At 47.2% G+C, this 18,238-nt stretch overlaps 3 protein-coding genes across 3 annotated transcripts; 1 reads left to right on the forward strand and 2 right to left on the reverse strand.

The window, feature by feature from the left end:
* The first annotated feature begins 216 nt into the window (after nucleotides 1-216).
* Nucleotides 217-7,450, forward strand: dact3b (dishevelled-binding antagonist of beta-catenin 3b). Its single transcript, XM_084675237.1, has 4 exons — nucleotides 217-641; nucleotides 4,488-4,620; nucleotides 4,921-5,031; nucleotides 5,139-7,450. The coding sequence occupies exons 1-4, from the start codon at nucleotides 411-413 to the stop codon at nucleotides 6,611-6,613; spliced, it is 1,950 nt and encodes a 649-aa protein (XP_084531363.1). The 5' UTR covers nucleotides 217-410; the 3' UTR covers nucleotides 6,614-7,450.
* Nucleotides 7,451-11,055: 3,605 nt separating this feature from the next.
* On the reverse strand, nucleotides 11,056-13,576 carry c5ar1 (complement C5a receptor 1). Its single transcript, XM_084674497.1, has 2 exons — nucleotides 13,522-13,576; nucleotides 11,056-13,108 (listed from the first exon to the last, which is right to left on the reverse strand). The coding sequence occupies exon 2, from the start codon at nucleotides 13,094-13,096 to the stop codon at nucleotides 12,014-12,016; it is 1,083 nt and encodes a 360-aa protein (XP_084530623.1). The 5' UTR covers nucleotides 13,097-13,108; nucleotides 13,522-13,576; the 3' UTR covers nucleotides 11,056-12,013.
* A 162-nt stretch (nucleotides 13,577-13,738) lies between these two features.
* On the reverse strand, nucleotides 13,739-17,199 carry lbhl (LBH regulator of WNT signaling pathway, like). The gene is made up of 4 exons (XM_084674944.1): nucleotides 16,805-17,199; nucleotides 15,026-15,098; nucleotides 14,566-14,857; nucleotides 13,739-14,427 (listed from the first exon to the last, which is right to left on the reverse strand). Exons 2-4 carry the CDS (start codon nucleotides 15,092-15,094, stop codon nucleotides 14,354-14,356), a joined length of 435 nt encoding a protein of 144 aa, XP_084531070.1. The 5' UTR covers nucleotides 15,095-15,098; nucleotides 16,805-17,199; the 3' UTR covers nucleotides 13,739-14,353.
* Between the last annotated feature and the right edge of the window lie 1,039 nt (nucleotides 17,200-18,238).

Here is an 18,238-nt window from a genome sequence, read left to right on the forward strand (position 1 = left end):
CTAACGTAACCCCATGGAAAAAACTCGTTTGAGGTTGGTTTAAAAAAAGTTAATAAGCAATATCATGCCAAATGAGGGGATGGGCTAGGCAAAGACACGGACTCTGTTATCCAATGAGGACATGGGCTGAGTTGCAAGGAGCGCATAAGCATACCGTTTTAACAGTCTGTGATATAGGAACCAATGGACAACGCGAAAGGGCGGAGCACTAGTCTACGTTTGACAGCTGTGAACTGGAATGGTATATTGTAGCGCCCAGCGCGACGAAGGAACTCACGGGGCAGAATCTGCATGTTTACACGTGCACATTTATGATTATAGTTCGGTATGGAAGAATTATATTTTATTGACGATTAGTAAAAGATCACATCAAAAACAAGTTCAAATTTTCCAGTAACACTAGAATATCCATGTACCGTGAAGTCTTCTTTCCGATGACTGTGGAGCGGAGTAGAAATAAGGAGCGCCTGGAGGCCAGTCTTGCCGGACTCTGTGAGCTGGAGCTCCGCAAGCAGAAGCAGGAATGCTTGGTCCTTGGTGCTCTGACCCTTGGAGACCCCATGATAGAAAATGCATCTAGAAGTGAGCTATCAGGTTTCAGCAGCTGGGACCAAGACAACTTGACATTGAGACGTCAGCTGGTAAGTTAAGTTGTACTCAAAAGCAAGAGTTGATGTTTTGAAAATGTTCCTACATGAAGATAATGTCGATTTTTGCAGAAATCACGGATAGAATCAGCCTTTATGACGGACGGTTCGTCCACGGTGGTTGCCACACAATTGAACCCCAGTTTTACTCCTTAGTTTTACATCTGGTTGCTGAGAGTCTCAAGAACCAGGAAATTCGACTCGTTTATAATTACCGTAACCATTGGTCGAACAATAGCATTGAGATAGCCAACATCCTATTGTTAGGACAACACTCATCTGCAAGAAAAGTTACTTAACTTGATTAATGATAGGCTATAGGATACCCTCTGAAATACTCGAAGCGTTTTCATCCTTTGGGCTGAGATTTACATCGTTGGTTAGTGAAATGGGAGGAGAACCAGTCGTTCGCAGTAGTCTACCGTTTAATGACCCATTGTTCCCTTTTCATGGCACTAATAGTTTTTTTTGTAAGTGCGTATTCATAAATAACCGACTAGAAATTAAAAGCAGATTTGTAAGGATCGTTAAACAGTCGAAACATTCCTAAATAAGCACAAATAATACATTCGCTTGAAGAATCTGATACTGATTCTGGTCATCATTTATGAAAGTTTTTTCGGACACGTTGGAATCCTTGTTGTACACACTGGCACGTGCAAATTTGGGTGAATTCCATAAATTGTACCGATGTTTTACAAGATAATTGCCTTGTGATAGGTTGATGCTATAGATGGCTTGCCAAATGTAAATTTGCACTTTGGCAATGCGAAACAAATTGGAATTGGAATGAAAAGGGCGACGTGTTAAGGAGTGATTTTCTTTTTTGCCCAACTTGCCTTTTTCGTTTTCTGAAAGACATGGAAATAGGACAGTGCAGACTCTGACAACGCACAATCCGCTGTTCTCAAGGCAAGCTTGAACAAATAAATTAAATCAGCCGCCTCGTTTTCTTCCCCGCCTCCCCCTCCGCGCCCCTTTCCGCTACGGCCCAAACAATAGGCGCATATGGAGTGGAATACTAATGTTCGCGAGGCTCGGCGCGAGTAGAGCCATGCATGTCTGCCGCTTAAAAAAACACACACACACACAAGTGGAACCTATCACTCAGATGAGCTGTCAGCGGAGTTCAAACTGGCTGGCATAGACTGTGGCAGACTGTGTCCCAACACCCCCCGATGAGTGATTGGCTTTAGAAAGTGCGTAATTGTGCATTTCACCATATCCTCCAAATTGAGAGATCTGTCACTGGATCGATGGATATTACCCGCAATGACCATCCAAGCGTTCAAGTAATGAATGCATGGCGTTTTCCTTGATATGCTCAAAATGGACTCCAGATGAGACCCCAGCATAGATTAAAGATGAACTGTGTCCCCAACGGAAAGCAGGCGCCTCTCACTAGAATATAGGTTCATGCCAAAACAGCTGACCCATGTTGGCTTCCCAGTGACGGAGCCTGGCCATGACTGTGGCCTCTGGCCTCCCTCTCCGCTGGTCTGTGGGGCTTGAGTGGAAGTGCTGACAGCCATGCGACGCCAGACAGCAGCTGGGAAAGCACAAGCCACCGGCCCCTCTGCTGTGTGCGTTGGAGGGGCGTGAGCGGGCGTATGTGTGTGACTGAGAGGGGGTTTGGGGGTGGGGATGGCTACGTTTGTGTCTGTGCTCACCAGTGGCCTTGGCCTCGGTTTAGATTACCCTGTGCCAGAGTCATGTGTGCACCCATGTGTTTGAGAGAACCACTTTGTTAGTGAGAGGCCAATCAGGGGGCCCATGACTGGAGGACAGTGTCAGGAATTTGACAGAGCAAGAATACAAGCGTGCGCACACACACACACACACACACATAAACACAAACAACCAAAACGCATAAACGCAAACGCCAAACACGCATGCACACATTTTAACAGAGCTTCCTCCTGATCCAGAAGCTCTCAGCTGGGTGTCACCTGAGCACAGACAGAGAAGTCAGCCTGCAGTAATTCCATTCACTGCCAGCTGTTCCAACTGAGGTTGAAGAGGAGAGGGCCCAGTGTTCTGCTTGCCTTTCACGCCTGCTACATCAACATGGCTGTGGGAGTGGGTGGGAATCTGTCCATGTACCAGGCAACTAGCATTCCTTTAGTGTGTGTGTGTGTGTGTGTGTGTGTGTGTGTGTGTGTGTGTGTGTGTGTGTGAGAGAGACAGAGAGAGAGAGAGACAGAGAGAGAGAGAAAAAAAAGACACGCGCATGTTCGTGTGCGTGCGAGGGAAAGTCAATGTAGTGTGTGTGTGTGTGTTTAGGGGGAATGGTAGCTTAGTGAAGAGACTGAGTAGGGGGCAGGGGGCGGTGTGGCAGTTTCCGGCCTCCCACAGCCCCTTCTCTTTAAAGCCAGTCACAACACTGCTTCAATTATAGAGCCGCCAATGTGTGTATATGGCTCTGTTTGTGTGTGTGTGCGTGTGCACCCTATTGCACGCCTCACTCCCCGACCGACTCACTGCCGCTGAAATTGGCTGTTTTCCCCCCTCTCCTTTCCCAGTCACCCCTCCCCCACCGACGAGAAGCAAAGGAGGATGCAGTGAAATAGTAATGACACCAGCGCGCCTGGAGTCTGTTTGGAGGAGGTCATTAATAATGGAGCAGAATCAAAAGGTCTTGCCATCACCAGGGTCCCCGCCAGCCCCCCCCCCCCCCCCCCCCCCCCCCGGCACTGCGTGAGGTTGACAATATTAGCGTCTTTTTTTCAGCGCGTCATTCTCGATTTCTCTATCTTTACGGTTGAAGGGTCCTGCAGTCAGTGCGTCCGCCTCCCTCGCCTCTCTAGGTCGTATTGATCAGTGGGGAGAAAGTGGGCCACAATGGATCTGATTGATTTCCAATATCCTTTGTCCTTTTCTTTCTTTAGCACATGCCGTGAAGAGGGACAACCAACATGATATTGTTACCAAAGAAATATTCAACCTTTACCAGAGATTATCTTGTAAAATAGAAATGGAAAGCTGTTTGCGTGTAGGCGTGGGGTTTCTGTAAAGATAAACAGAATCACAGTGGTCCTGCCATACAAGGCATTGATTGCCTTCTCTCAACGCCATGTCGTCATCAGCCCACTATGGACTCATAGTTTTGTACCCAATGGTAGGCGATATTAGCTTGTGTGTTTGACACAAGATACATTCTAGTCTGCTCATATTGGTTCGTAATAAGCCAAGATGACCAAGCACTCATCAGTCTTTGTTCTACTTACTGTATGAATTAGTTGTAAACCGCAAACACACTCTACATGACACGTGCCTCGTGTTAAATTCTTCATCGTGGATCTTTAACGTCGAGTGTTTCAGCATTTTGTTGACCGTCGAGATATTCTGTAATTTACATCAGATGTATCACGTCTGTCGAATCAGAGTTTGTGTGTTTGTATGTTCTTGTCAGACTGAGCCTGACGTGACCTCTATATGAGACACGCGGAAATGTTTTGGCTGACTGAGCAAAGATGTCAAATTTCACTTCTCTACCCCCTGGTGGAATGTGTGTGTGCGTGTGTGTACCCACAAAAAGAACATCTCAACATTTTCCCTCACCGTGAATTATTCATGTTCTGGCTGACTGCACTCTGTGTCAGCTTATGCAATACATCTGGGGCTTCATATAGGGAATGCCCACATGTGCTGTGCCATAACTCGGTTCAAACCAATCAACGGGACATTACGATGCAGCTTTCTGGAGCCAGGGTTGATCTGGAGTTGGTCATTCCCTTAAAAAACCCTCTATTGTTACTTCCGATCCATTCTGACACACGTGATGTGCCTTGTCACTGAACTGTGTGTGGCTCCTCCGTTAACAGTATGACTGTGTTTCAGAGTTCCCTCCAGAGCTCCCCCTGGGGGCTAATGTTGGCACTGGAGCAGCAGTTGGGTGAGCTGCGAGTGGACACTGACGACGTCCATTACGAGGGCAGCCAAGGAGATGCAGGCGATAGCCGGCCCAGCTCAGGTACCCATCAACCTCTGGGCTTTTACCATTTCCTCACTTTCACTGTCAATTGTTCCAGCCAGTAGTGATTCCAGTTTATCCAGTACTATTGAATGGCTTACAAGGCATACACATTTTATATAATTAATCACATTTTTATATAATTTGTTTCTCATGCTCCAATTGTCAATGCCGGAAAGGGTTCTGGGGCTTGTGAAATGTGTAAAGGGGATTTTTTTTGTCAACTTGCCATGCAGTGTGAGTAGGAGCTCAGAAGTTGAGAGGCATACTGATTGACAAATCATCTGTGTTTTCTCCCAGGTTTCTATGAGTCCAGTGAGGGACAGTCTCCAAAGGGCCAATCATGTTCCTCTGAGAGCACAGAGCCCGCCTCTACCTGGATGTACACCAATGACAGACCCAAGTCACTGGGTAAGTTGTCCAATTCTGCCAAGACTACAAAACAGCTGTTCATTATTACAGTGTATGGAACAAAAGCAACAACAAAAAACAAATTCTGCATGTTTCCGTGGGTTTAGGCGATTCCCTCCTACTGAACGAGGAGAGTATGATGGATCAGACCCCCAGAGCCCCTCTGCCACGCTCCTTTTCCGCCCCCTACCCCCCCTTGGAGGGCATTGCCGAGGAGGGCCCGCCTGACGAACCCTGGCAGTGGGACCCCCACTGTGCCCACCCGGACTGGCACGACCACACAGACCCTGAGCAGGAGGACTACCAGCATGCCTTGCGGGTGGAGAGCTACATCCTAGGTCTCATCCAGCGGCACACTCTCGCTCCGCGGCCCTGCCAGCCCCGGACCAGGCTGAACCCTGACCCCCCGCACCCCGGTGTCCTCAGACAAAGCAGCCTGCGCAGGCAAACGCCCTCCCACACCCCCGAGCACCGAACCCACGATCCCCGCGACCTTTCACCTGACCCCGAGGGCCAGGCCTGGGGCTGTGACCACCTAGGGAGTGAGGTGGAGGAAGGGTACGGAGGGGAGGCCCCCTCCATAGAGGAGGACTGTTATCTAGCCCTTCCCTACCCCCACTCCCGACCCCACTCCCTGGCTGGGGGGATTCTGCCCTCCCTGGACCCCAGCTATGGAGCTTTTGACCCCTGTTGTGGTGGGGAGGCCCAGTGCCCCCAGCTCTATACTCTCCCTCACTCCCCAGCCTCACACAACCATTTAGTCAGTGCCCAGTTTATCCCTGGCCAAGCCTACCACGCGCCAGTTTTCTCCCCCATGCACTACAACCCCGAGCCCCCACAGCTCATCCGAGGGTGTTCATCGTCAGAGCAGCCCAGCTCCAAGGCCAAGTCTGGGAGTAAGAAGGGCCCAGAGGAGCGCCAGAGCTCCAGAAGAGCCAGTCACCACAAGGCGAGCCACTCCCAGTCTGAGAACAGCCATCTGGCCCAGCGAGGCCTACCTGAGCGCAGGTACAGCACAACCGAGAGGCCCCAGGGTCGGAGGGGCCAAGCCCAGGGCCATGCCCAGGCCGGAGGCGCCCACCCTGGGAACGGCAGCAGCAGCAAGGGCGGCCGGCGCTGGTGTTCCAACCTGGAGCTCAGTCAGGATGAAGGAGAGACCCAGGTAGCGCAGTCCCACAGGAGGCCGACTCGCAGAGCCCGTCACGGCCACCCCTGCCCGCACTTCCACCCCCTCGCCCAGCCCCAGCACACCGACTACCCAGAAAGGGTGGCTCTGAGCCGGGGAGAGGAGGGCTACACGGGGGCCGTCCCGGCCGAGTCCGAGTCCAGCATGAGCGAGGTCTACTCACCGGGCTCCAGCTCTCTCTCCAGCGACTCGGACGAGAGTGGGGGGCTGGTGTGGCCTCAGCAGCTTCCCCCTCGCCTCGCCCCTTCCTCCTCTTCCTCCTCCTCCTCCCCCCAGGCCTCCTGTGAGACCCCTGCGCCGCCCAAAACCTTCGTCAAGATCAAAGCCTCGCACGCGCTGAAGAAGAAGATCCTGCGCTTCCGCTCAGGGTCGCTCAAAGTCATGACCACCGTCTGAGGCTGGTGATGGTGGTGGCTGGAGCGTTACCGTCGCTTTAATGTAGCGCTAGCTGCAACCTTTCAGTAATTCCTGGACCATGGCTGTGACCTTCTCCCATAAACGGTCTGCGCTAACATGACGAGGCCACACACTGGCTCTACCTCTGCTTGTCCGTGCAGCCGTGTTCTGGTGTGAGACCTGCCTGTTCTGATCAGAAGTTAGAATGAGGCGTCTGTTTTAAAACATGCGTGACGGATGAGAGAGAGGAGCTACCGGCTCAGTGGAGAGTGGGCCAGTGCTTTTAGAGCATCTTTCCATTTAAAAGGTATTTCAAGTTGTCTTCCAACACAAAATGCATACACAAATGCTAAGAAGATGTATACTCTAAAAAAGATCAGTTATCGGCGCTGGTAGACTACAACAAAAATAATCTGAAATGTCCATGTTCTCCGACACGAGCAAGTACAGTTAGTCAAAAAAAGACTTTGGCCTCTCTTGTCTGAACACAGTGTTGTATAATAAAATAGGATTATTCTGTCTTAAAAATGTATGTTATCAGTCTGTCTATTAACTGTACCTCCTACAGGACAATAGATTTGCATTGACTAAAGGACACTTCATTACATCAAACAAGGAGCTCTTCCTGCCATTTACATCTGTGGTCAGGGACCAGTGGACCAAACTGACAACACCATTCTTTTTTATAGCACTGGCCCTTTTTAGCGGACAGACTTTAGTGAGGGAGGTAAACACAACCACACACTCACTAGCATGCACATAAACGTGTAAATATCAATGCGTGGCCTTGTTTATAGGAATGTACTTTGTAAATAAAGCTATCATCTGTTGAAACAGTGTTTATGAATGAAGTATTTTTTTGCCAAGCCTGGCTACATGTTAGGGGCAAGTGCAGAATCTTCCGGAATGACCTCCCCCCCCCCCCCCCACACACACACACCCTCCGCTATCTGCCTATGTGTAGGTGTATATGTATGGGTCAAATAGCAGTGAAAGGCTGGGTGTAGGGGGTGTGGATACCAGACTTTGAGGCGTGCATTCTGGTGAGGCTGAGTGACAATGTAGCAGAGACGGTGGCCATCACAGAGGGGTTTGGGCTGGGTGGAGGTGGTGCAGCCCCTCTGGTAGGCGGTGTTCAGATTCGGCTGCTGCCCTTTGTCATATAAAGACGGGAAGGTCGTACGGGAGACCTGCCGCTTGGGTTGATGGTGGTGTTGACGGCAGAGGGCAGGGGTGGGGGGTGCAGTTTTGCCGGGTGCTTCCGAGCACAGGTGTGGTTGGGAAAGAATGGGCCGATGAGGTAGCCGGAAAGATACATGTTTTTTGGGGGTGAGTAGGTCTGTTTGGATTGTGCTGTGAGAGGTGCTTGGTGTTGCAATGCACATTTAGGATTTGGACAGGGAGATATTGGTTGAGAGGATTAGCAAGGCGAGACAGGGATGGACTGTGATTCGACATATTTCTTGAGAGCACCGGAGTCCGTAGCAGAGCTATATAAAGAGACTACGCTACTCATGGCTCCGGTAGAAGTAATGTAGGCAGGCTCCTGCACACTAGGTGGCGGTGTATGCATCTTTTAAATTGGCTGCGATGCAAGGTTGTTTCTATGGCTCTGCTTTACTAGCTTAGCGGAGCCCGTCTGGTTTAGGTGAAGTTAGCATGGAGATGTTCACTGTAACAGTAGCTAACTACTTAACAATCAGAATGGATTTTGTGAGAACTTGTGAGATGTGAACCATATTTTATTAACTTATTAAATGAACAGATCCATAACTTATTAACTTTAAATTACACAAATGCTTTGATGCTCAAAAAGGTAAATTGGGGGAAAAATATATATAGTGCAGGAGACTTGCAAAGGATCTTCCATGAACATCATGAACATGATAACAGCAGTGTGCCAGAAGCAGTAGTGTGCAGTATTGGAGCATGTCAAGCGTACTTCCTTTTATAAGTGTACTTCTTATTATGCGGGGGGTGTATGGAGTTGCCTACGCCATTTTTTCAAATTGACTCTCCGCCAAGAGTCAGAGACGGTCAACCATCAGATCCTGCTCGCCAAACTTGCTGAGATGGGCATCACTGGCACTGCGCTTCAGTGGATCTCATTCTACTTGTCGGGAAGATCCTACCAGGTCTCCTGGGGAGGCAAAGTGTCAGGCCCTCGCCAGCTCTCCACTGGTGTCCCACAGGGCTCCGTCCTTGGATCCCTCCTCTTCTCTCTGTAAACCACCTCACTTTGACCATCATCACCTCCCATGGCTTCTCCTACCACTGCTACGCTGATGACACGCAGCTATGCCTGTCGTTCCCCTCGACTGATCCAAGGATCTCAGCTAGGATCGAGGCCTGCCTCACAGACATCTCCGCCTGAATGACCAAGCACCACCTCCAGCTGAACCTCGCCAAAAGAGAACTCCTCATCATCCCGGCCAAACCCTCCATCTCCAACAATCTCTCAATCACCCTGGGATCTGCAACGATGACCCCTTCATCCTCTGCCAGGAACCTCAGGGTTACCATGGATGACAAGCTCTCCCTCACAGCCCACATTGCTGTGGTCTCCCGGTCGTGTAGATTCACCCTCTACAACATCCGGAAGATCAGGAGATACCTGTCTGAGCATTCCACCCAGCTGCTAGTCCAAGCACTTGTCCTCTCAAAGTTGGACTATTGCAACTCGCTGCTCGCCAGTCTCCCAGCATGCGCAACCCGCCCTCTCCAGAGGATTCAGAATGCGGCAGCCCATCTGGTCTTCAATCTACCCAGACGCTCCCATGTTACCCCGCTCCTCATCTCCCTCCACTGGCTTCCTATCACGGCCCGTAGCAGATTCAAGACCCTGGTACTGAGCTTCCGAGCGGTGAACGGGACTGCACCAGAATACATCAAGTCTCTCCTCCAGCCTTACACCCCCACCCGCCACCTACGGTCTTCTTCTGACAACCGTCTGGTGGTTCCCACTGCTGAAGAGTGCCCGGTCCCAACACAAGCTCTTCTCCTGTCTGGCCCGCAATGGTGGAATCAACTCCCCACCTCCATCAGAGACACTGACTGTCTCCCCACCTTCAAGAATAGGCTCAAGATGCACTTGTTCCGGGAGTACAACGGGACTTAGGAATGATTGGCTGGACCTGATGTTTCATGATCACAATGACTCTTATTGAAAGTCTTGTTGCTCTTGTTGGTTAGTTGTAACTGACTTAAAACTATTGTACTTGCTGTGTAATGGTTTTTACTTATTTAGTTTACACAATGTATGCTTCATGTTTTGGCTACCTGCAACGTTTGGGGCTATGACCTATGGACTTGTTTTGGAAGTCGCTTTGGATAAAAGTGTCTGCTAAATGCATAAATGTAAGAGACTGAATATAACAACACTTGTTCAGTCTAAGGTTGAGCACAGCCAATATCAAAAGAGAAAGATCACAATACACCAAACAAACAAAATAATCATAAAAATAAATTAATTAAGGGTCTTTGATATTTATCCATTGATCTATATCCAGAAGATAATTCTATTTGAGGGCTTTTTAGCAGCAAAATAACCGTATAGCTAATTGTACTTCCGTGTTGTCATAGCCGCCAGTCATAAAGCAGGTGTTTCCAACTGGCTTTGTCCCAGGGACAACCATTCTTACTAGAAAGTAATCCGCGGCCCACTGATGTGCCTGCGCGTGTGGTGCGTGGAAGTTTTAACATTTGTTTTTCCATGTAGCTTTAATTTAAAAACCTCAAACAAATCTAGATATATATACTTAAAAACCTCAAACAATATACATTGAATCTGAAAAATATGTGTAAAAAAAAAAAACGGTTGATTTTCAGTACTTAAGAATTGAAAGCTATTAAATTATTATTAAATTAAATTGCAGTTTGTAGTTGTACTAGTAGTTGTTGTTCTAGCCCCAAGCCGGTTTCATCACGTTTATATTATTTTAGACATATTTTTCTTATTTTAGATATGTTTCACGATATTCAAGAGTAACCAAAAAATGTGTTGAAATATCAAAGCAAATTTATAAAATAAAATAAAATCTATGGTGGACTGATAGGCTCGTGTCGCATACCCCCTGCAATGTCGCCGCGGACCACCAGGGGGCCGCGGACCCCCGGTTGAAAACCCCTGATGTAAAATTAACTTTCGTTTGTAAAAAATAATAATAATAAAACACTTTCGTTTATGTTTACAATCAGCTGTGTTGTGTAGGTAGTTGAATGATGGCCTGATAAAGTAACTTTGAATAAAGTTAGGGGCGTATTCAGGAACTGGCCTGGGGTGACACGGGTTAGTTTCAGGAAATATTTGGAAGAATTGACAGCACCAACAAATTCAAATGTTTTCAGAAAAAAACGTCCTTGACAAAATTTACTATAGAGCAGTGGGCGATGCCTGTCCACCTTAAATATTAAGCAGTGAGAGATTACAGTCCACCTTCAGATATCGATCCCAACTACTTTATTTAATATTCTATTGTTGTTATTGTGGCTTTGTAACTACAACTATCCTTTGTATTCAACATTCATTGCATTGCGACAGGGCAGTGGTGCCATTCATAGTATTTTTATCAGAAACATTTATATCACACTGCAAAAGTAACATCATACAATGTTCCATGAACTGATTAGTTATACCTGCCCTGACCTCCTCAAAGTGGAGGTGGGATGTTTACAAATAATAACAATTGACAAAAATCTGTCAGATAATATATGAAAGCAAGTCAGCAACCTGTTGCAGATTCACAAAAGGAAAAAGGAAGTCATGAAATAGGGGTCAACACAATAGTGGTGGATGTGTGTTTTAGCAATAGGAAGGTTTTGTTATGTCTCCCACACACAGGAGTAGCAAAGCCTTCATGAGGAGTTTACCCATTCAAGGCCATACATTGTTAACAGATTGGGACTAATGCTATTACTGCTCAGTGACACTGTACATAAATATATTTCTCATATCCATGAGTGAAAATGTCTAATGTCAATAATATACTTTGTGGTTAGGTTTAATTGAGTCAATTTAGGAAGTAATCTTGCTACAAAAACTGAAAGTTTGTATAATTTATTTATTCAAAATGCATTCAGAGCATACAAAAATATTATTTTAGGAAGTGTTATTAACTATATTACTTAAGCTACATGATATGTTCAATCTAAGCAAGAAATCATTTGTATCAAAATCTTGTGGGCACGAGATGTTGACAAATGTAACAGGATCCTTTCAAAAGTAGTGCTAGCTTTTGCAATATTAGGCAAGAGGACAACATGGTTTAACTCTGTGTAATCCTTCGGTTCATTGTGACCCTTCACTCACAGCACAACGCGAAGGTTAAAAGAAAACGATTGACTTTGTTTTTGTATTGGGTAAAGTGGCCCAAAGGCAGCACAAGGGTTAAGATACAGAAATCACACCCTGACCACAGCCTGGCTTTCCAGAATGTTGGATCTGGAGGTGGACCTGGAGGTGTCTGCTCTGGTTACTGTCGACTCCTCGCCAATGACTTGGAACAAGCCGCGCAGGGAGCGGTTCATGCTCCGCTTGAAGCCCCTGCCCAGGCACACGTACAGCAGTGGGTTCAGGCAGCTGTTGAGATACGCCAGGCACAGTGCCACGGAATGTAGCACGTGCACGTTTGCGCTGTGCGGTGAGGTTCGGGGCGTGGCCAGTATCACAAAGTCCATCAGGTGCAGTGGGAGCCAACAGAGGAAGAAACTGAGCACCACGGCGGCGATGACCTTCAGTGTGCGCCGGCTGCGTTCGCTCGTGGCTTTCGACGACCCTGAGCGCGCCCTGCTGTACACCACCCAGTGGCACCCTACGATGACCAGGAACGGCAGGAGGAACGCCGCCAGGAAGCGGAAGGACATGACTACCCAGCCGCTGGTCAAGCCATACACCTCCACGCACAGGGCCTTCGATTGGCTTATTTCCCTCAGTTTCACATAAACAAGTTGGGGGATGGTGGCTAGTAAAGCCAGCAACCAGACTGCCGCACATGCCAAGATAGCCTGGCGAGGCCTCCTCCAATTCTGGCACCACACTGGCCGGGATACCATCAGCCAGCGGTCGACACTGATAAGCACCAGGAGTAGCACACTACAGTACAAGACCAGGTAGATGAAGCTCTTGAGCAGGGTGCAGGCTGTGGCACCATAAGGCCAGTTCTGGTCCTGGGCGATGGGCACCATAAGCAGGGGTAGAGATAGGCAGCAAAGCAGGTCAGCCAGGGCCAGGTTGAGGAACCAGAGAGAAGTGACGGTGCGCGGCATTTTGAAGCCCGTCACCCACACCACCAAGGCATTGCCAGGGACACCCAGAAGGCAGACCAGACCAAAGAAGACGAGCAATGCCACATGGCGCACTTCGAGAGCAGAGTTCGAGATTTCGGGGACTGGTATTTTTTTGGAGAAGTTGAGTTGTATGCGTTCCTCATCCGTGAAAAAAGAATCAAAGTCAATTCCTTCAAAGATGTCTTGATCGAGACTCATGGCTGAAGGGGTCTGGATAGAAGAGAAATATTATCATTATTATTATTATGGTCTTTTTTTAATAATATATGAACATTTAGCACACAAATGCTAGTTAATAATTCAATCAAAGTATTCAACAAAATGTTATCTGCAATGCGCTTTGTCAAAGTTCTTTACAGTCATTGAGATTGCAGGTCATCAAGCAGCACTTGTATCAAGCAGACTTCAGAATCATACAAACCCACAAGCATAGGGAGTCAAAATCCACTATCATAGAGAGGCACAATTCATTTCTCCTTCAATGTTCTTGCATCCACTAGTTATGAAATGTGTCCAATTTACTGAATCAAATTTCTTAATTAAAACTGTCAAGAACAGCTCGCATAATAGACTAGAAAGACGTGGTCTATTATTGTACTGTGTATTTTCTATATTTACCTTACCTTTAATTCACTCTTGACTGATGTTGATGCGACAGCTCAGAAGGCTACAGGGGAACTGTTCCAAAAGTAGATTTCTTCTCTTATACATTTTGCAAGATCACATCACAAAACACTTCCTCAGAACGTGACTCATGTCCAGGAGACCAATTGCGTTTTGTATTTTTTCTTCCATTCTAAGAAGAAGTTTTCACTCTTTTTTGTGTACAAACTTCCCAAGTTTAATGCTCTTTGATTATTGTGGGTTTGGAACAAAAACAATGCTTTGTATTTGCCACTCATATGCACAAGTAAATTACAGGGCAAACCTGTTGGTAGCATTTGTTTCTAAACATCATAGTAACATTATAAATAGCTAACCTATGGATGATATATCCCTTTAAATTATTAGTTATTCCAGCTAATCTCTGTAAAATTGAGGTCTGTGCTGTATTTCCGACTGTAGATGCAGTGTAGGAATGATAATAATTGACATAAATAAGTCAACAGAATCAATAGAATGTAAGTAAGATCAGAGCAACAGTTTCAGACAGAGTTGTTGTGCTTGTAAAAGTGGGTAAATGACTCAGAACTTTAACATTATTTCACAGTTACACAATGTGTGCATTGTCTGAATGACAGATATTTCTATGTATGCTAAAAGTAAGACATATCAATTATCCATTGCATAGAATACTAACACCACTCTTCAACTCCACATGGCTACAATCTGGTTTATGTGTTACACAAACATCTGTTAGTCCATTACGTCCAGGGATCTGTTGCCCATTGATCTCTTGTATCCTGGTGCAAAGTTTCCACAAGATAAAAGCGGGGGTTCGATACTAGGAGTGGCCTAGTGGCCTAATGCAGGTGCACTGTCAGGTGGTAGAGTAGGGGTGTCGTCTGTATATGCATCGGATTGAAGGTCTGTCAGAAATATGAAAGGATATGTCACAAATTGACCACAATCGATAACTAAAGTGAAGACCATTTTCTTCTAATGCCAGATGAACTGTGAAAGAGTACGAACACACAAGCAGACTCACGCACACACACAGCACCTACCTATGAGGGACATGTTTTGCTGGTTGTTGAAAATAACGGAGGTCTCCTCTTCCTCCTCTTCCTCCCCCCAGTCAGCAATGTTGGCCGGGGGGATGCACTGCTCCAGGAACAGGTCCTCGTCCTCCTCAAAGTCCAGTTCTACCGGAGGCCAGCGTAGCTCGCCACTCTCCACCTCACTGACGTCGACTGGATCCACCACGATGGAGGGCAGCCGCTCCTTCTCGTGGTCGAAGTGCAGGCAGTGGAGAGAGCCCTCAGGCTCCAGGATCACCTCCACTGGGTCGGGGAAGATCTAGGGGAAAGGAGACGAGAGGCCTGTGTGGGGGTGTTAGAGGTGAGGGGTGTGTGACAGGTGTGTGTGGGGGTGTTAGAGGTGAGGGGTGCGTTTGGATGGGGGTGGGTGAGAGGAAGTGAGTGAATATGGTGAAAATATAGGATAGACTGATAGACATCAACTTACCTGAAAAGGTATCCTGTCCACTTTATTCTGCAATGAAGTGTCCTCCATATTTGAATCCTGGCCAATCATTCCCCTGAAAAGTGAGAGATGTATTCAGCATAAACATAAAGGATAATGCAATTAACACATGACATGAGGAGATGAGCTCATTCCAAGGTAGCACATTTAAAATAGCTGTGTTTTAATCTTTTGAATATATGTATTGAATATAATTTGATGATACACAGACACACAGAGATGCGAAGGCCCCACCATGTATGAAGAAGAACTAATCCTTTTGAGTATGTATAGTGACTTTCCGTATCCCTGCCTTTGAACTTCGCAATTGATGGGTTCGAATTTCTCACGACTCTCTGAATCTGTGCCATGCTGACCAGCAGGGGTGGGGAGGACAGCCTGTCTAGACGAACACACAGCTGTCAGGGACAGGTGTTCCCATCCTCTAACCCTCCCTTCCCACCTCTCCTCCTGCTGCCTCCCTCATCCCTCTCTGCTCCGTCCACCGCTCTGGTGTCCACACCTGTTCCAGGAAGAACACTCAGCCGTTTCCTATTGGTGCCTACTTGAAGTCTGTCTGTCTGTCTGCTTGGAGTGTCCACACACAGACAAACGCATATGCAGACACACTCCGGGGTGAGCTCCCGGATTAGAATGGCAGTCAGAGAGGGTTTGATCATATCAAACTGGATTAAATCCTTTGCCATCCTCATATTTCATTACGTGATTGACTTGCAGTGGGTGGCTATGGCATTTATAGTCCAAACTGCCCTAAAGGGTTATGTCTTGAGATGATAAGCCACCCTGCTTATCCAAACAGTTACTTTTCCAAAGTGCCATCTGCCGCACATTGCAAGACTCCGACTTCTCGTCATTCCAAGTTAAGATTGAGTGCTGGATGTTACCCAAAACATGGAATATGATCATGTGCTATTGTGAAGTTCCTCTCTGCATTTGTGCTTGATTTAGTTGTTTCCTTTAATGTAGTCAGTTTAAGTTAACCAGAAAGGCTGAAAAAGGATTTAAAAAGGGACTAAAGGTCAAAACGGAATCCTCTCTTAACCTTCTGCTAGGCTCCTTGCGCCTGGGGAATAGAAGAGACGCTCCTCATAAATGTCAGATGCAGCTCTTGTAAACAGGTTGTGTTGTGACAATCCTTTAATAGTTAAGGTAGCAGACAGTGAAAGAGATCTCTCATCTGGCCGGTGCAGTTTAGTCAATTCTGGGTTATCGTACAAGAAAGGGTCTTGGTTGTTTTATGAAAAGGGTTATGTGCCATTGGTGATGGTCGCACTTCAGGTGTTGTTGTTTTGACCCAATTCATATTACTTTGACACAGACACAGCCCATGGTTTAAGCTGTTTGCGTGTCACCTGTGACCAAAAAAGTTTGAGCTCTTGTGATGTCAGTTCACTGGCTTAGCCAACATGTAATCCCTCTCAACCCCCTGCACGTTCCACACAACCTGGAAGCACCATTAAAGGGCTAACACAGTGACAGGCTGCAGTGAGTTCATGCTGACATTGGGAGGATTGGGGACATGAAACGGGCCATGTGACAGGGTGTTAGTTGCCAGAGTTGACAGGGCATAGACCTTATCTGACAAACATTTCCTAAACTGTTACAGTTGAGAGACTTGGGACTTTCACCCTCCGCCAGTACATATCCACACATGTCCTGCTTTTACATCAGTCATGTTACCCATCCATCCTCTTAAATCAATCCCCACGTTTACTTTTCTAAACATGCATTGTTTACATGATGCTGAGAGCAGGGTCTTACCTGTCTGTGGTTAAGCTGATGTCACCATCCTGGCAGAACTCCACGCAGGCCAAAGAGGGCAGTGCCACTGTGGGTGGAGGAGGCAGCGAGGGTGCCGCTGGAGGGATGCAGCTACCACAACACTCACCCTCCGCCTCCACCTCAGAGGGGCAGTTGGTCTCCAGGACGACGCCTGGGGGTGAGGGGGGTGGGGGGTACGTGGTCCAGAGTCTGGGGTTCTGGGTCTCCTGGGAAGTCCGAAGAGAGCTCTGGTACTTGTGGTCAGTGAGACTCTCCCGTCTTCCTGTGCGTCGAAGCCAAGAAGCTAAAAAAACATAGAACGTGTGTCCAATGACTAGTCTCAAGCTTCTCCAGCTGTCTACTGGACTACCATCTACGCTCTCTTTCTCCCTCTCTGTCTCTCTCTATCTCGCTCCCTCCCTCTCTTACTCTCTCTCTCTCCCTCTCTCCCCCCCCCCCCTCTCTCCCTCTCAGTGGAGATTTGGAGTGGAGCAGGATAGGATTAGCGTCCCTTTCGATTACGGAGACCAGCTGGGTGACGTCAGTAGTGCTTGACTGTCGCTCCGCCAAGTGGGCACACAGATTGGCATCGCGGTAATATGAAACACCAAACGTGGTGTGGGGTCAGTGGTTTGGTGTGGCCCAAAATTGGTTTAAAGAGCTGTCGGCGCTGCTGATATGGCTGCTTATAAAAGTAACAACATGGAACTACATTTTTCCTCCATTGGATGAGATTTTGCCTCCATTACATTTGAATGTTTTATTGGCATGAATGTCTAATTCATTCACTGTGCTTTACTGACACGAATATTCAAGTTATACAGTGTTTCAAAGCTTTCCTTCTCTCTCTCTCTCTCTCTCTCTCTCTCTCTCTCTCTCTCTCTCTCTCTCTCTCTCTCTCTCTCTCTCTCTCTCTCTCTCTCTATCTCCTTTATGCGGATTTGGACAATGCTGGGAATTAGCCCTGGGATCAAGGGCTCAGGGATGGGCTAGGGATATAAATAGCCGTAACAGGCCGGCCCTGTCCACACAGTCAGCATCAGTCACAACGCTGTATTTCCCACACTAGGCCATTGACGTAGATTTCACTGGGGAAGGAATGTAACATCTCACGTTTTAACATTTTGCAATTGTTCATGTTCACTTTTTCAATGACCCACATGGTTTGTGGGGACACAATGCCTGCTGAGTCGACTATGCACACCAGTGAGTGTGATGAGCTAGCCCTGGACATTTCTAAATCATTCCAACTCTTGCCAAATCGCTGTGATGTAGCAACTACAGAACCACTACTTCTGCATTGTTATGTCCAAAAAAACCTTCTTGTGTTGATTGTGTAACATGATGATTACCATGGTTTTGTATGAGATTAAAAACCGGCATATAGATAAAGGCACGTGCAAACTCAATATAACCTTAAATATGTCACCCTGA

This window comes from Hypomesus nipponensis, chromosome 15 (assembly GCF_054491055.1).
Source record: "Hypomesus nipponensis isolate SF chromosome 15, ASM5449105v1, whole genome shotgun sequence".
NCBI classification, from domain to species: Eukaryota; Metazoa; Chordata; class Actinopteri; order Osmeriformes; family Osmeridae; genus Hypomesus; species Hypomesus nipponensis.